Genomic DNA, 18,182 nt, shown 5'->3' on the forward strand with positions numbered 1-18,182 from the left:
CATTTTGTGATGTTAGCTTTAATATTAGAGTAAATTTGTCTATTATCAAATTTAAAGATAAGAATATTATCTAGAAAATGTTATATGCTTTTATTGATATTATCATTTTAAAGTGAGTTATGAATATTTTAAAGTCATAATATTTTACATAGCTATAACTCACATTTAAACGATAATATCAATAAAAGCATTTGCCATTTTCTAGGTAATATTCTTACCTTTAAATTTGATGATAGGTAAATTGACTCTTAATATTAAAGCTAACATCAAAAAATGTGTTCTGCTAAACGAAAATTTGCTATGATCTACATTAGTAAGACAGAGACAATACATGCGGGTATAACGTCCTCTTAAACCTTCTCACCAGTACTCTGCAATCACCGGTCAGGTATTTCTCTGCTCAGTAGGTGAAAAGGAGGTCCTTCTAAATAATAATAAAATAAAAATTTTCATGTTTTATTTTTATTGAATTTAAATATATTGTTACGCGATAACGAAGTCTCCAGCATTAACGTAGAACAGACTCATGGTGTTAGCAAAACCTACGTTTTGTTCAGAGCAACTCATGTGTAAAACCAAGTCTCCCTGATTCAATATCCCTTTTCTTTTTCCAAAATCCATGGCAAACCTTGTACGATTTTCGATTTCTCTGGACCAAATATTTTCTATTGGATCTGTAATATATACACGATGTCATATAATGTACGATTAAAAACACGCACGCAGACTTAAAAAAAAATTGATATTTTAATATTTTAGTTTTAATTACTTAATTGAGTCTATAGAAATAATATTATATCTTTTGATAACCAGAACGCATTTAACGCGTAGTACCGTAAAATGGGGTAAATCGCAACAAGACTTAAGTATTTTGTTTATTATAGTCTACGAAAATTCAATTATAGTATTATCAACTTAATATAATAAGGATTAAATTCAGAGTTATAAATTTTATCAATTGAAAAAAAAAATATGTGATTATTTCTATTTCCCCAGAAAAATATTTAGTCCACACTTACGATTTTATGAATTTACTCATTATATTATCTCCAAAACTCCATTAATATTGTTAAAATAATAAAATGTCACTATCACAATAATTTTTTTTCTGTATAGAAAATATTGAAAATTTTTCTGAAATTTACAGAACAACAGCGTAAATACATTTTTTAATTTATATAATAATTAAGTTATTTCAAGGAATAAAATTTGTTAAATTTGTCGTATTATGACGTTTAAATGTAATGTTGTTATATTACTTACTTATATATATGTATAGTGATTACAGATTAGGAGCTACATCTGTTATAACTTATTGAATAATAGTGATTTTAAAAACTGAAATTTTGTTTGAAATATTTTTATGTTTATAATACTTGAGATACTTATTATGTTAAAATAATAAGAAAAAATTGACTATTTAAAAAATATATAAATTGTAATGTATAGTGTTCTAATTCACCCATGAATTGTTTTAAATGAATAAAACATGATTTTTACACCAATGTTTCAATCCACCCCAGTCAACGGTTAATTGCAACAAAGTTATATAAAAAAATATAATAAAAAAGTTAATAAGTTATATTTCTGAATTATACTTATAACGATAAATAAGGTAACAATAATTCTAAATAAGTGTTTTCCTTAATAGTAGTATAAATGATTTTTAAATTAAGTTCTAAATTGGATAACTCAAAAATTGTTACAATTCACCCCATTTTACGGTGTACAAATATTATTATTATTAATTTTTATTTACCAATGTACTGCAACGCTATAACATTACGCCACACTGATAACTTTCTTGCAGATTTTCCGTGCCTGACGATCGCTAATACAGGACATCGAGGTCGGTATCTGGTGATTAAACGAGTTGACAAACCGGGCGTGCTGATCACAATAATTGCAGCTGCATGACATTTAAACGATACTTCTACGCACCCAATGCTAATCGCATGGACAGGGTCGATTATTGGTTTGGACTGAAAGTACAGCATATTATAAAATTATACAATACATCATCAATGTATCATGGTGTTGATAAGATATCGTAATAGCAAGCACTCGAAAACAATCGTTTATTTAATTTAAATAACAATAAAGAATTTCCTAGAAAATATAGACTTTTCAAAAGAATTACTATAAAAATATAAATCTGCTAATTTATTTATATACCAGAAGAGGACCTATGTATTTATGAGTCAATCATACCTTTTGTACAATTTTATCGTTGTAAATAAATAATACAAATATTAGTATAATTGAGTTTAGGGAAAAATAAATTCTTGTTCAATCTACAAATAGAGACAGAGGAACAAGAAAGTAACCAGGACCATAGTTTAGCTCTATCTAGAAAAAGAAATCGATGTTTTAAATCTAAATGTTATGAAGAAATGGTTCAACAAGGCGGCAGGGCTCATGCTCAAAGGGTTACCAGACAATCGAATTATTGGTGTACTTCTTTCAAAATAGTATTCCGTGTTGATTATTTTTTGTGGTTCATAAAAGTGTGCTACAAAAATAATGAAACTAGTAATATAGGTACTAGATATTAATTTAATATTAAGTTATTTTCTAATTAATACATTTTTAATAATATATTTAAATACTGTAATTCATTAAAAATAAAGGTATCAAAATAGTTTTTTGTCATTATGTATTTTTTTCTGCTTAATTTAAATATATTATAAAATGAAAGTCAAAATCAGTTCTTATACATTAAAAACGAATACATAAATGAGATTTTTAACTCCTAAAGCATACAAAGCAAATTCAGAAAGAATTAAATTCAATTCTCAAAGCAAAAACGGCAAGAATGATATGAAATTAATAAAGTTTTTGTGTTCGATCCATGAGAATTTAAATATAATACTCAAGCCAGTAAACGTATTAACGTTCGTTTTTGTACCTTTTTGTTGAGTTCGGTAAATAACTGTTGTTCCCATATGGTTGCTTCGCCTTGCCGGCACAGTGAAGATGCATACTGGATGCAATGTAATTTATTTTCACTACGCATTGTTACGTCCAGATAAATGCAGTCGGTTCCATCCATTACAGTATTTATGAGGTCATTTACTTCGGCATTTGTAGGTACCGAACTAATTTCCATGGAATTAAGATATTCCCCACACGTGATGGTCGGTTTTCCAGCCTGTATATTGTAATGGTTAGGGAAGCAATCATTGTGTTATATTTTGACATTTTGAGTACCCAAACTATTGTTTATATATTATAACGTTATTGCGTAAAATTAGTGTTAATAATCAAAATTAATATTTTATTCGAACATTTAAAAAAAAAAATGATCACGTTTTTATGATAAACAGTCTTTTTTTACATTCTACAAGTATAAAATAGCGCAGTCACTGTTCCGTAAACTCACTACGTTGCATTTGGATAAGACAATCTTCTGGGCCAGAAATATCTTATCATGACCGACCTCCATGGATAAGTTCGGTCGGTTTAGGAAGACACCATCCACAACTGGTAAGATATCATCGAAGTTCTCGAGTCCGACAATATTATCAATTTTTGCATACAGGGCGATGTATCCACCTCGCTCTGAGTCTTAAAAAAAAATACAAAACTCTTATGGAGCAACATAAACGACTATGTTTCCTTCGTTGTGAATCGATAATATTAAATTAGCATGTGATCATAGATAGTCTGACAAGTTCAGGTATCAGATGAAAAACAAGATTATATTTAACAAGCAAAATATCAGGACGGAGACTATTATGATTTTCAATACTTAACACTAAAGATAATCATATTGTTGATTATAGTGTTTTCATACTCAGCTTACCGACAAACTTGCGAACGTGGTTAAAAAACACAGAATTTCTTACGCCAGGCACCAAGATAACGTCCACTTTGAGCTGGATTGCTGTACAAATTTTTTCCTTATCCAATTTAGAAAGTGCAGTCGAACCAATCGGAATTTTTGGCATGTGTACTGTTTTTTCGGAACCTAACCATTCTCCTCGCTTTATCATGCAATATACTTCATCTTCGTCTGTACAAAAGAAAAAATTATGTAATTTTTAATATCGTCATCGCTTCAATAATACTCCATTGATTAGGTGTATCCAGCTTTTTTTTTGATGGGGGGGGGGTATTAAAATAAAAGGTTATATTTGATACCAAAAACTAATTTTATTAATTCATTACTTTAACTTTTCAAAAAAATTAAAAGATTATTAAAGCAGTGAAGAGTTTGTAAGTAACTAAACCAAATCAATTTAAACGATTTTTGTCCGTTGAATTTCTTAAATATATTTTTAAACGACATAGTAATGAAAATGATCGCAGTTACAGTTGTTACAGGCAGTGTTATAGACATTTTAATAAGTTTAAAAATTATTGGATTATCAAAATCCAAAAATAAATTATCACAATTCATATTGAAGTAGAGATCAATATCATTAATTTTTTCGAGTTTCATCTGTGACAGTAGTGCACCATAAATCTAATTTCCCATTTAAAATAGAATTATTTATATTTAAATCAGTGTAATCATCAATAATTTGATGATGAGGATCTATTAATTTTTTGAATTTATTCCTTATGTTTTGGGATATTTGCATAATTGTCTTCGGTAAAATGCAAAAAAAATTACTTAAAACATACTTGTGTGATAAACACCTTCAATTCAATTGGTCCAAAAAATGGAATAAAAATGAGTATTTTATAAAACTGGACCAACATTACAACTATATAGTTTATGTTTATTTTGTTGCATCAACTTTATAGGAATATCAAATTTTTCAAATAATATATCACAATTTTATCCGTTACTTAGAATATTTTTTTAACAGTATATGCAATTTTTTAATGCAGTTTCTAAGTCTAGAAATTTTTTTTTAAGAAATCTACAAAGGGAAAAACTAATGGCAATTTTTTTACTAATATACATAAGGTGGTTTGAAAATTCAATTATTTTATTGAAGTAATAAGTTGATTCGTTGCACACGAAGAAGCGACATCAGTCCAATTTTAAATATAATCCAAAGCATGTAAAATAGCTGCCTGTTTCTCAAACAATATTGCTGCATCACAACGATCAACCAACCGAGTGGCACATAATGTTTTTAGCTTAAAATATCTTGTTTCTGGAAAATTATCTTCTTTTGAAATTGTGAATTAATCACATTTTGTATAGTACTTTTACAGATTGCAATCGAAAAAACTTTGCAACATTAAGTTGTAGCCAAATTTAAACCGTGGACACTATAATACAATTATAATGCTCCCGGATATTTATCGTAAATATTTTTTTGAACACCATTAAACTTGCCACTCATGGCTGCAGCGCCATCATATTCTTGATCATTCTTCTTTGCTCGCAGAAAATATTCTTAAATCCCCATGACCTTTTAGAGAAATGCCTTACTGTCCGTAAAATTAATCACTTTTAATGAGTGGACGGGGGTGAGCTCTATTTACTCAATTTCTTTGTTTCATACTTAATTTATTTGTATACAGACTGAATTGTCGACTTTTTTGTTTTAAACTGCATAAAAATTATCAAATTATAACTGACTAAGTTTATGATAGTGGTTATTTTTATGATCCTTAATTAAATCTTTAGTTTTCTTCCAATTATCATATTGTTCTAATACTAATTTTCACAGAGTTGATGAATACCTTTTTATAAGCTGCCTTAAGATGAAAACAAAACTCAAGTATAGCAGAAAGCATCATCATACATTTTATCATGACAGTCTTAGAAATTGGTGTGTCCAAGTTATTTGATATTCCCAGTTTCTTTTTCTACTTTTAGGGATTTTGTTTTTTAATATACTATTAAAAATACATAATTCTAAATCTTACCCTTTTTTCGATATAATATTGTATTGCCCGAGATTTGTTACTCGTTAGATATAGTTTCTATGGCCAAAATAAATATTTCATTATTTGGTACAACATTGACTTTAGATAGTTTTATTTTTGTTTGATACAGACTCAAAATAATTAAAATTATTGTTTTAGGATTTTTTACTCATTTTATTATAATTGTTCAAAAATCACGTATCACCGACAAGTGAGTACTGAGAGTCACAAGAAGGTCACAAGAAGGTCACAACTCACAATAACAACATAATATTAAACACATTGATCGTAAGAAAGATAAGATAATATGCTCGTCGCGAAACAATTTAAAAATAACTTTAAATTTAAATCCAATCTGTAAGTATTTTTCACGATGTCACCTCCATAGAGCTATATACATATACTCACTACACTAGTCTGGACTTATAAATTATTAATTTTTATTATTTAAGTTAACTACTAAGTGTAATAGCACTACAAATTTTTTTCAAACTATTAGTATTATTTTTTTTGTTGAAAAAATTTAAGAGGGGGTAATAACCCCCTAACCCCACTTCTTCCTCTGGATACTCCACTAACATTGTGTTCCATGTTTATTATAATAAAATAATAATATTTAAACATGTTTACCGACTCTGATCACGACCAGTTCAATTTTTCCGTAGTCTAAATAGATCCGATCGTTAATTTTGAGTTGAAGAATCAAATCACTGTTTACATAAATACGGTCCTCTGTACACTTAAATTTGTATTCGACGTCATTGGTGACATAAACATGAGCGTTCGTAGATAATTTTATCAAACGTTGTGTGGGCTAATTAAGTAAAAATAAGTTATCAAATTTTTAAATAGGTGATTATAATAAATTGTTTTAGAAATAACATTTTTTATGATTTTGAGACTTGTATATATTGTTATTATATATTTATCCATTAATCAAACAATTTATTAAAATGAGCAACTTAAATGTGTTTTTTTTAATTATAATCATAATCATTTATTTATTATTATTTTATATGAATATTTATCACTGTTGTATGGAATATGCTTCCAGTCGTGATGCAAGATCCTCCAAGATCGAGTACTAATGTTATTGAATACGGTATTTGGTTGTTCTTTTTAAGACTATAATTAAAAACTCCTTGGCGAATTTCGAAGACCATTTTTCGACTTTGTTCAAATGTTAAACCATTAAAATCAAATATCACCATAGATACGCCTCTTTCACAGAACTCTTCAATTAATCCTTTATTCACGTTAAGTACTGAAAAAATAATATAAAACGTTTGATTTAATGACACGAAAACATAATTAATTTTTATTTCATATGTAAATAAATATACGTACAAACACCACAAGCTATAGTAGTTAATGTATTTGGTGACGGATTTGATTCAATTTTTAAATTGCTTAAATGGTCGAGGTAGTTGTCCTCAAAAGAAGCTTTCATTTGCATTTCATTGTCATAACAAGGTTCCTTTATATTTATATATATATATATTTGATTTTATTAAAACAACAATGATACATATTATAGTTTACAATTACATTGATATTCTTACCCACGGGTACACGACACACGATTCTTCAGCTTTAGGTATATTTGTAGAGTCCATTATTTTTAATATGTTTCCAAAATTCTTAATAATAACAGAAAATAAACTTTAAACTAATTTAATTCAAAACAATTAAAATCAATTATGTTTACACTAATTAAAAGTCTGTTTAATAAATGTTGCCTAAGAAACCCTTTGATGTGAACATTAAGCTAAAGAAATTTAATAACTCGAATGCAAAATCTGAAAAGTAAATAATTATTTAAAAAAAAATAAAATTTATCACATTAACATTATATTGTAATAATTAAACGGAATAAAAGAAAATTTCGTTTTAGAGTTTAAATGAAAATAACAACAATTGCGGTTTAAATGAAGCTTTTTTTCTTCAATTAGAAGTCATAATCCTATAATGTTAATATTTATAGTTTACCACAAACATTAGCGTATTTAAAACGCTCACGCTAATTTATTATTATATCCGTGTCAACAACTTTGATTTTATTAAATTAGGTAGCCACACACGGTCCGGTCGGCCTGTCAGTTATGCCTGCACGTATGGGGATACGTTCCGGCGAATCTGTCCGGGAGTCACTTGAATCACAAGTTTTGATAGACTTGTTGATAGCCGTGAAAAATTATAAAACGTAAACGTAGACTGTGATGCAAAAATTGGTTACAAAAAATAAACGAATATTCTCACATTAATCTGTTGACCGAATTCAAGTTGTTTCTAAAAGACTGGCATAATTACTTGCGAATGGACGAAGAAATGTACTTTCAATTTATTTCATTAGTGACACCATTCAATAAAAAAAAAAAATACAGTTATGAGGAAATCAATCTCTCCACACGAAAGGTTGACAGCAACTCTCAGATTTTTAGCTACAAGAAGAAGTTACGAAGACCTTAAATTTTCTCTTGGGTATATTATACCTGAAACGCGTGAAACAGTGTACTACAAAGTATTACATAAAGATAACTTAAAGGTAAGAAGATTTTTCGTTATGAAAACAATATTAACAATTTACAAATATATTATCATTTATTAAATCCTTTATTTTTAAATAGAACAATGAGTTATACCATGTATTTTATTGTATTGAGTCATAGAAATATCATGAAAAATAAAAAATAAAAATTGAATTCTTTTTTCAGTAATATTACAACTAAAATTCAAATATTATTATTATTGTTATTATAAATAAAATTTTTAAATAAAAGGATTATTATCTGTTAAATACTTGTATATATACATATTTTGTTAGTAATTTGCTAATTTTTTTATGATGAAAGAAAATAAAACTGAATTTTTATTTATTTAGTATAATTATTTATATATTTTTAATAGTTTTAAGAAAATATATATACTTGTTTATTATTTACCTACTTCATAGGCGGAGTCCAAATTCTTACAATGTTATTCTGTCTCCAATTAACTGATGTGCTTGAAGTTTAAAAAGAGTTTAATAAAATAAAAAATATTTAGATTGTAACTGTATTTGGTAACATATAAATAATAAATACCTATATAAAATTTATAATATTAAAAATAACTAAAAACTTATAATTGAAGGTATCGGTGCAATATATAGTATTAGAACATTTTTTAAATGTTGAAGTATTATGATATTGGTTGACACATTATCTATTTCATATAATTACATAATTAGTAGGTACATTTTAATTATTTAATAAAATAAACTTTGAACTTTTAGATTTCATTAGTTCTTACCACGAAACAGCTAGTGTATCAAATATAAATGGGAAAAATTATAATTTGAACTTTTAAATATATTACTACAATGTCAATATGTGATGGATGGAAATCACTTTCTACGTCAACGGTAAGTACTAAATTGATTTTGTAATTATATTAAATATTTTATTGGATTTTCAGGCTCGTATATTATCAGCTAAGCCTCATAATGCTGATGTAGAGCGTTTAATTTCATACTGTAATGTTATAAAAACAGCTAAAAAATCAAATTTATCACCAGACACTATTAAAGATGTCATCTATATAAAAATAGAAATTAACATACCGACAATAAATGAATTGAATCCATTTCCAGCAACAAAATTATGGTTCAATAAAAAAAATTATTAAAATAGCTGTATCAACTGTATTTGATTTCACAAATCATTTAACTACAAAAAAAAAAAGAAAGAAAGGAGAATTCTGCAACGAAAAGTAAGTAAATTATACATATGAAAACAAGTATTTATATATTTTTTTATATTATTACATGGCTATTATGTATTTTAAAATTTTAAAAGACACAACCACAACAAAAACCGTTCATTATAGTGAAGATATGTTATCTACTTGTGAGACAAGAACGAAGTTTGTAGACATTGGCATACAGACTAAATTAACTGGGAAAGAATTATAAAAAACAGTAAACAATTTACGTCGAAACAAGAGGATTTTGCAACAGAAATTAATTAGGAGAAATAAACGAGTAGTAATGCGCGTGAAATGTTAAATTTATTAAAAAGTAATCACTTAATTGCAAATACTGTTGAAGATATTTTTAAGAACCAATTTGATACTTCTCTACCTTTCGCTTTATTTAAAAATGAAATTGCTAATGTAAATATTGCTTCAAATCATAAATTATACTCAGAAGAAGTACGGGAATTTTGTTTAACATTGCATTTTTATTCCCCACGAACATATGAATTTATAAGACAAAGAAGTGCAATACCAAATCCTTCTACTATTCGTAGATAGTTAGCAACTAGACATTGCAACCCTGCATTTTACATGAAGTAATTGACTATTTTAAACATACATGGCTGAGACATCTAAATTTTTGCATGTAAAAGATGTTGCTTTGATTTATGTTGCCATGTCAATTAGAGAGGGATTTTGGCCTGATAAAAGTGGAAAAGTGTATAGATACTGTGATCTTGGTGCCATTTCGCACACAGACAACGAAGAGTTTACAAAAGAAGCACTAGTTTTCTTAATTAGTAGTCTAAATAAGAAAATTAAGTGTTTAGTTGCTTATTTTTTTTATTAATAACATAAATACTACAGTACAGAGCCAATTAATACTTGCTGTCATCTCTTTTCTTTATGAAGCTGGAATTACAGTTCGATCTCTGACAAGTGATGGAACAGCTACGAATTTAAAGACTTATGAAATTGTAGGTTGTAGCTTAGATCATACAAATATTCAATCATCTTTTCCTCACCTAAATGAACCTCTTATAAATACTTATTGTATTGTTGACCCTTGACATCTTATGAAAATGTGTCGAAATTGTACGGGGTATTTTAATTAAATTTATCTTACTCAGGCAATATGATATCATTTGATAATGTAAAAAAGCTTCATGAAATTCAGCAAATTGAAAATTTGAAGTTAGCCAATAAATTAAGTTCATTACATATATTTTATAAAAACAAAAAAATTAGTGTTTCTTTAGCAGTCCAGGTTTTGAGAAGCAGCGTAGCTTATGCATTACAATTCTTACAATCATATAAATAATGATTTTAAAAATGCTACTGCTACTAGAATTTTCGATAGACTGTTTGAAATTATGAACACTAGAAATAATTTTGACAAAGAATTTAAGTCTCCTATAAACTAAGTAATACATTTGTTTGGAAAGAAATATTTGAGAGTGCTAAGAATTATATCTCACAATTGAAATCCGAGGAAAAGAATATTTTACAATACCGTAGGAAAACCTTTGCATTAGGTTTTTTGATTAATATTTTGAGCTATACAAATTTAGCATTAGATTTATTAACAAAATAAAATGAACCATTAATATATTTCCTACCATTAAAACATCCTATAAAAATGTTATTTCTGTATGATTTCGGGATGTTTTAAAATCATGCAGAAATTACATTTTCATGTATTAGATCTACAGGGGCTGAAACAATAACCCTTCTGGTCTTCAATTTGAATTGAATATTTGTAAAATGTTATACAGAAATTCAGTTTTACCCACTAAAAATGCCAACTGCCAATATTTAGAAGACAAAGATGAATCAATTTCTATTGGAATTTTTCTTTGTTACATGAAAAAATTATTTATGTTTATAAAGAATTTATTGTTGGAGAATTAATCAATAAAGAAGTATTGTCATTTTCATATCTAGGTGACATTACATTTAGTCATTGCCAAAAACATATTCTTTATTATATAACAGGGAATGCAGCTAATAAATTTACTGAAAAGTTCTCATTGTTTGGACGCTCAGTATTATAAAATGATTATTTTCTATGTGGACTGCGATAAAACATAACCTTTTATATTTAATATATTTTTTTTTTATTCGGCATTCGCACAACGGTTGTTGATTTTGCTTACAGCGACTAACCTTAATTAATAATCTAATCAAAATCAAAAACATAACAAATATATATGGAAAAAATCAGTGTTGCCACCATACTCATAAAACATATAGACAAATTGCGTCACTGACACCGATTATGCCGTCCGCCTTGAAACATTGTTTCAAAATAATATAAAAACGTAAGAAATAAACCACAAATAATAACATAATAATAACTATACAAATAAAAATAGATAATTCAGTAGTTGCTTCCATTTCTCTATTGTATTCTTCGGAATTTTCCTCGAAAGGCAATGTACACAACTTACGTACAGCTCGGAATCTATACCGCCGCCGTTTGGACCTCTGCAACTCGAACCTTATTATCCTTTCCTCTTGTTACCTTAGAAACACGTCCCATACACCATCTTAAAGGGGGAGATTTTCGTCTTTCAGTAACACTACGGAACCAACCTTCATTTTGGACCAGTCGTTCTCGCCCACTTGCTTCTTTCCTGTAGTTATGATAAGTATTCACTATTCCATCATTTCCATATGTTTTGAGAGTATTGGGATACTCGACGCCATCTATTTAGACGATTGATTGGCACCGATGTCTCATCGATTTCTGGTATAGCGTTTAGAGAATCTCCTATAAGGAAGTAGCTGGGAGCTGAAGGAATCAAATCATTTGGATCTGATGAAATAGGAGTTAAGGGACGACTATTTAGACAGGCTTCGGCACGTGTAAGTATAGTTAATAACTCTTCATAAGTAAGGTGAGCATCGCCCAGTACGCGACGCAACAAATACTTCATGGATTTTATTCCGGCTTCCCACAAACCCCCGAAATGGGGCGAACGCGATGGTATAAATCTCCATTCAACGCCTAGGGTTGATAACATTTCAGTAGTTTTAATTTGATGATCATCTCCTTGCAATAATTCGTATAGTTCTTTTAACTGACGATTCGGGCCTACAAAATTTGTTGCATTATCAGAATACATTACTAGACTTCTACCGCATCGATCAAAAAATCGATTAAGCGCGCATAGAAAGGTGTCGGTACTTAAATCACTCACTAGTTCCAAATGTACTGTGCGCGTGGAGAAATAAATGAATAAACAAATGTAAGCCTATATTATTGGAGAGTATTTTCGTAGTCCCGACTTTAATAAAAAAAAAGGACCGGCATAGTCGATGCCACATTTGAGAAAAGCGAGACTTGGTTCAACTCTGTCTTTCGGGAGATCACCTATTATAGGCTGTACGATGGTTGGGCGTTGTTTAAGACAAATAACGCATTTACGTACCACGTTTCGTGTGACATTTCGTCCATTTATAGGCCAATACCTTTCACGCATAAACGCTAAAATAGCCTGAGGACCACCATGTATCAGATCTTCATGCTCTTCACATATTCAATTTTGAGCAAAAATACTTTTAGATGGTAACACTGCAGGATGGCGCCTAAAAGTGCTTATGGATGCTGCATATTTCAAACTTCCACCTACATGAATTACACCTGCTTCATCAAGATATGGTATTAATCTATAAAGAGGACTCTTTTTCAATACTTGATTATTGGTTTGCAATTGTTGCACTTCTCGAAAAAAGTAATGATTTTGCACTATTTTTATCATTATTGTTTTTGTCTGCTTTATTGCGTAAGGTAGTAAAAAACCATTTTTTCTTTCATTATTTTGCTTACGACTTAAACAGTTTGACTTAAAACGCATACAATATGCAACAATTCGCGACATCTTTTTTATGGACGAATATCTGTGAATAATCAAATTATTTTCAGATGTAGTTACACCATTGACACTTAAACTTTTTTGTTCCGGCATATCCACGAACTCGTTTGATATCTCTTCCTGTTGGATAACCGACCAATTTTCTTCATTTCGGATTAACCACTCGGGGCCATGCCACCAAAGAGTATCACGGGATAGTTCAGTAGTACAGCACCCACGCGATATAATGTCCGCAGGATTTTCGCTGCCTTTCACATGAAACCACTCAGTTAACGAGGTCTTTTCTTGAATCTCGCCAACCCGATGTGATACAAAGGTTTTCCACTTTTTTGAAGTAGACTTTATCCAACATAAGGTGACTTTAAAATCGGTCCAATAATGATGTTTTGATAATTTAAGTTGCATCTTTGATATTATTTCATATGCCACGCGTGTCAATAATTGTGCGGCGCATAACTCCAAGCGCGGTAAAGATACTGTCTTCATTGGAGCAACTTTAGATTTAGCGCATAAAAGATTTGAACAATGATTCCCAGCATTGTCAGAGCACTTTAAATATAGACAACAACCATATGCTTTTTCGCTAGCGTCTGCAAAACCGTGGATTTGCATATCACATACTTAGTCTTTCATCGTAATTTGACGAGGTATTCTTAAATCGTTTAGCTTTTATAACTTCGTCTTATATCCGTTCCATTCGCATTGTATATCTTCGGACACAGGTTCACACCATTTTAACTGGGTCTGCCATAGAACTTGCAGCATTAATTTCGCGCGAATTACGACGGGTCCTGCTAGACCGAGTGGATCAAAAATCCGTGCAATATCCGACAATATATCACATTTAGTCACCGACGCAGTTCGTTTATCTTCGTCTAAATTAATTTTAAAATGAAAACTATCCAGTACATACCTAAAATTTTAGTAAAGAAGTCGTTGATTTCATGTACATTTTTTTTCCTTTTCGGTGTGGGTAATAACGTTGTGAACACTCGCGTCGTTCGATGATCATTTTCCCAATTCCATTTTTGCGGTAGCCATTATTTCTATTAGACGATCACGCAATTTGATTGATTCTGCTTTAATTGGTGCACCGCTAAGAAAATCGTCAATGTAGAAATCGCATGAAATGGCTATGGAAATTTTCGTATTATGTTTGTATTCATCTTACATACTACTATTTAAATTCAGAATACAATGGTGTGCGAGTCAGGGCCGGGCCTAGGGCCTGCCAAGGTGGGCGTCTGCCAGGGGCGCAAAATTTGATATCGTAAAATTTGAATTTGAAAATCTAAGCCAAAATATTTTAATATATTAATATCTATTATTAAATGCGAGTTGATTAATACTGTGTTAATTCATTAACTCATGTTGTATATTTAACACATAATTTTTATAATTAAGCAACAAATTTACTACATAAATTAATTTTTATACACGACGATCGACGATGGCTGTTATTGAATAGTATCGTAAAAGGAATATTATATTTAATTTATAATAATGTAAAAAATATTAATGCGTTTCCCATGGCCGACAATTATAAAAATAGAACAACTATGATTATATGTATATAAAATGGTTATCAGTTTCAAATCGACCAAAATAATATTTTCAAAGATTATATTAAAGTATTAAAATAAGCTATACAATAAACACACACACACCCGTATTATTATATTACAATAACAATTATTTGGTTATTTTACAATCGACATTCGATTGAATGACAACGCGTATTACGGAGCTATACCTACCTAATCTACGCTCTGAAACAGTGAAGCCTGAAATAGAACAAGGTAATTAAGTAAATATTCTACTAAAATTTATTTAAAATTTAACGATTATGAAAAATTATTAGCATTAATATTGTATCATTTTTCCCGTTGTATTTTATTATTTTATTTTAATTTATGCACAAATTTGCGTACTTTTGGATTATTAAAGGACATCAAAACACTAATTTTTTTAATTTTAAGTTTATTGCTGTATTATTTTAGTTGACATAATGTTTTGGTTAAAATCCGAAGTTAAAAAAATGATTATTTAACAAAATAATGAGAGTAGAATGAGTAGATGGATAGCCGCGTGACGTCATAGAGCCAACGACCGAGCAGCCGCCTATGTTTTACACGTATAAGTTTTAGAAGAAATTGACTATAGTAGCTTTATCTTTTATAAAAACTAGAAAGTATATCAAAATTATAATCACACCAATATCATTAACACAAAAAAACACTTAAGGTTATATAAAAAAAATTAAAAATATTACATTTAACGATTGATAATTGTTGTGTTAATCTAGACACTTTTGCACGTAATACATACGCCACTATTCCGAAATCGGCTCTATAATATTACATGCATATTTTCAAATATCTGTATCTCATTGAATAATTAGTGTTAAAGTGTGAGACCCACCACCCACACCATATTATTTCATAGATAATGACATACTTTAAATCTAATCAAACCTGTTTTTAGTGTTGTGATGTCCTTTAAGAATACATATAATTTTATATTTTATTAATTTAACTAGAAAAGCAAGTACCTATACAAAATCACAAACTAATAGTTGAGTTCTTGAGATTAAATAAAAATATTAAACGGCCAAAGTATTTTTTTTATCTAATTTAAATGAGTTGAGTATTGTCGTATTGTCTGTTCATATTATTTTATATTTATTTAACTTAAGGTTATTTTTTAAATATGCCCCACAAAAAAAAAACCTTCTGGAGCTTGGTTTGAGAAAAAAAGGCAAGAAAGACTAAAAAACAATGCCTAATCATCTATAATGTTAAGTAGTTGGATAAATAAAAAAAGATGATAATACTAAACAAAAAAAAGATGATGGACCATCAACTAGTTTACTGATTCAATGTGATGAAAAAGGCGAACATTTAAATGACAAATTGAAAAGTATTGAAATTGAAAGTATAACTGATGGTTGTTATAATTTAATTGAAGATGGTACACAAAATAATGATTACAATGAAACTAGTCAAGAAAATAATGAACTTTACATTAATTTTAATAATCCTGGTTGTTGGCCAACTATGAATTCTAGATTTAGAGATTTAATGGTGGAAAAGGGATCATACCTTATGGATCAAAATAATTATTTTCCAGTAAATGATGATGGCAGACATTTTGACGGTAAATGGTTCTATACATTTTTAAATAACGGAGAAAAAGTTCGAAGACAATGGCTATTATACAGTACATCAAAAAATGCAATTTTTTGTTTCGCATGCCTCCTTTTTACAAATAATTATATCAGAAAATCCACATTTTCCAGTAATGGATTTCAAGATTGGAAACATTTAAATCCTTCTATTGCTGAGCATGAGAATAGTAAGAACCATAAACAAAATCTTTTGTACTGGAAGGAGTTAGAAAAAAGATTACGGGACAGTAAAACAATTGATCACAAACTTCAAAATTCTATCAAAAATGAAAAATAAATGTATTCTTAAAGTCATTGTTGACGGAATTTTATTTTGCGCTAAAAATAATCTGGCCTTAAGAGATTTGTCAGATAAAATAGGAGAACCAAATTGTGGTATTTTTTTAAGCCTAATGGAAGTAATAAATCATTACAACCCTATCATATAAGCTCACGTAAAACATATTACAGAAAGTAATAAGCCAACTATTAGTTATTTTTATCATAAAATTCAAAATGAAATAATCTGTATAATGGGCCAACAAGTAAGACAAGCTATATTTGAACAAATCAAAAAATTAAAATACTTCTCAATTCTGTTTGATTGTACTCCCGATAAATCTCACCAGGAACAAATATCACAAATAATCAGGTATATCGAAATTTCTAATGGAGAAATTGTAATCAAAGAATCATTTATTGATTTTATATATACTAACGAAAAATCAGGATCAGGATTTTCTAACGAAATATTAAATACTATAAAAAATAATGGACTTGATATAATTGACTGTAGAGGACAGTGTTACAACAATGGCGCAAATATGGCTGTAAATAATAATGGTGTACAATCACATATTTTACGTGTAAATGAACTAGCGACATTGTATCCAATATTGGATTTATATTCATTTCTGATACCGAAAACAACAATAATTAAAATACTAAGTAAAAAAATATAAAAAGTGACTTACTGAAATCTCTTTCCATCCAAATGTTGCCATTTCTTAATTCCTCGATTCCTCGTTCAATTCTGATGGTTTTGGTTGCAGGAGTTGTACTAGTCCATTATTTTTTAAAGTTCTCATGGCATTGTAAAACTTAGCATACGACTTCACTTTCGAGACATTTTGACTTTTTATTTGTAGATTTTCCATAAAAAGCCATTAAAAGTAGAAAAACTGGTCAAAAAAGCAAAAATAATCAGAAAAGTTGGAAATAAATATATTTTTAAAAAATCGTTGAAAAAGCAAAAAAAGCACTTTCAAATTATTCGGAATATTCGCTTGTCACATATAACAAATCATTTTATTTCATATAATTTAAATATACGTATAGGTACTAACCTTATGATTTAAATTTTAAAACATAAATTTTGATAAGTTCAAACACGTAATCTGTACGTAATAATTATTGCACTAACGCAAGTCGCGACGACCAAATGCTATAACATAATACAAATATACTAATAACTATTATTCTGTGGCTTTCCACAGGCTGCAAAGAGTTCAGGTATTTATATTATCATATCAAGATTATTATTGTCATATTAACAATTTTTTATCATATTA

The 18,182-nt window shown here is 28.8% G+C and overlaps 4 protein-coding genes across 4 annotated transcripts; 1 reads left to right on the top strand and 3 right to left on the bottom strand.

Moving 5' to 3' along the window:
• Positions 1–483: 483 nt before the first annotated feature.
• Positions 484–7,448, bottom strand: LOC113559067 (pyruvate kinase-like). The gene is made up of 9 exons (XM_026964667.1): positions 7,395–7,448; positions 7,180–7,309; positions 6,864–7,096; positions 6,463–6,646; positions 3,806–4,015; positions 3,383–3,567; positions 2,909–3,151; positions 1,760–1,982; positions 484–674 (listed from the first exon to the last, which is right to left on the bottom strand). The coding sequence occupies exons 1-9, from the start codon at positions 7,446–7,448 to the stop codon at positions 484–486; spliced, it is 1,653 nt and encodes a 550-aa protein (XP_026820468.1).
• A 4,785-nt stretch (positions 7,449–12,233) lies between these two features.
• Positions 12,234–12,695, bottom strand: LOC113555772. The gene has a single exon (XM_026960304.1). The coding sequence runs from the start codon at positions 12,693–12,695 to the stop codon at positions 12,234–12,236; it is 462 nt and encodes a 153-aa protein (XP_026816105.1).
• A 414-nt stretch (positions 12,696–13,109) lies between these two features.
• LOC113555771 lies at positions 13,110–14,057 on the bottom strand. Its single transcript, XM_026960303.1, has one exon. It carries the CDS (start codon positions 14,055–14,057, stop codon positions 13,110–13,112), a length of 948 nt encoding a protein of 315 aa, XP_026816104.1.
• Positions 14,058–14,574: 517 nt separating this feature from the next.
• Positions 14,575–16,909, top strand: LOC113555770 (zinc finger MYM-type protein 5-like). Its single transcript, XM_026960301.1, has 2 exons — positions 14,575–14,599; positions 16,269–16,909. The coding sequence occupies exons 1-2, from the start codon at positions 14,575–14,577 to the stop codon at positions 16,907–16,909; spliced, it is 666 nt and encodes a 221-aa protein (XP_026816102.1).
• Positions 16,910–18,182: the final 1,273 nt, after the last annotated feature.

This window comes from Rhopalosiphum maidis, chromosome 3, assembly GCF_003676215.2.
Source record: "Rhopalosiphum maidis isolate BTI-1 chromosome 3, ASM367621v3, whole genome shotgun sequence".
Lineage (NCBI taxonomy): Eukaryota > Metazoa > Arthropoda > Insecta > Hemiptera > Aphididae > Rhopalosiphum > Rhopalosiphum maidis.

What these genes read in the sequence shown, in the direction of transcription:
- LOC113559067 (XM_026964667.1), bottom strand. Translation starts at nt 7,448, where the DNA reads ATGGACTCTACAAATATACCTAAAGCTGAAGAATCGTGTGTCGTGTAC. An exon ending in CGTGTGTCGTGTACCCGTGG is followed by an intron (nt 7,310 to 7,394) that starts GTAAGAATATCA and finishes ATAAATATAAAG; the next exon opens with GAACCTTGTTATGACAATGA. An exon ending in GAAGCATATTCCATACAACA is followed by an intron (nt 6,647 to 6,863) that starts GTGATAAATATT and finishes TTACTTAATTAG; the next exon opens with CCCACACAACGTTTGATAAA.
- LOC113555772 (XM_026960304.1), bottom strand. Translation starts at nt 12,695, where the DNA reads ATGTATTCTGATAATGCAACAAATTTTGTAGGCCCGAATCGTCAGTTA.
- LOC113555771 (XM_026960303.1), bottom strand. Translation starts at nt 14,057, where the DNA reads ATGCAAATCCACGGTTTTGCAGACGCTAGCGAAAAAGCATATGGTTGT.
- LOC113555770 (XM_026960301.1), top strand. Translation starts at nt 14,575, where the DNA reads ATGGCTATGGAAATTTTCGTATTAT. An exon ending in TATGGAAATTTTCGTATTAT is followed by an intron (nt 14,600 to 16,268) that starts GTTTGTATTCAT and finishes AAATAAAAAAAG; the next exon opens with ATGATAATACTAAACAAAAA.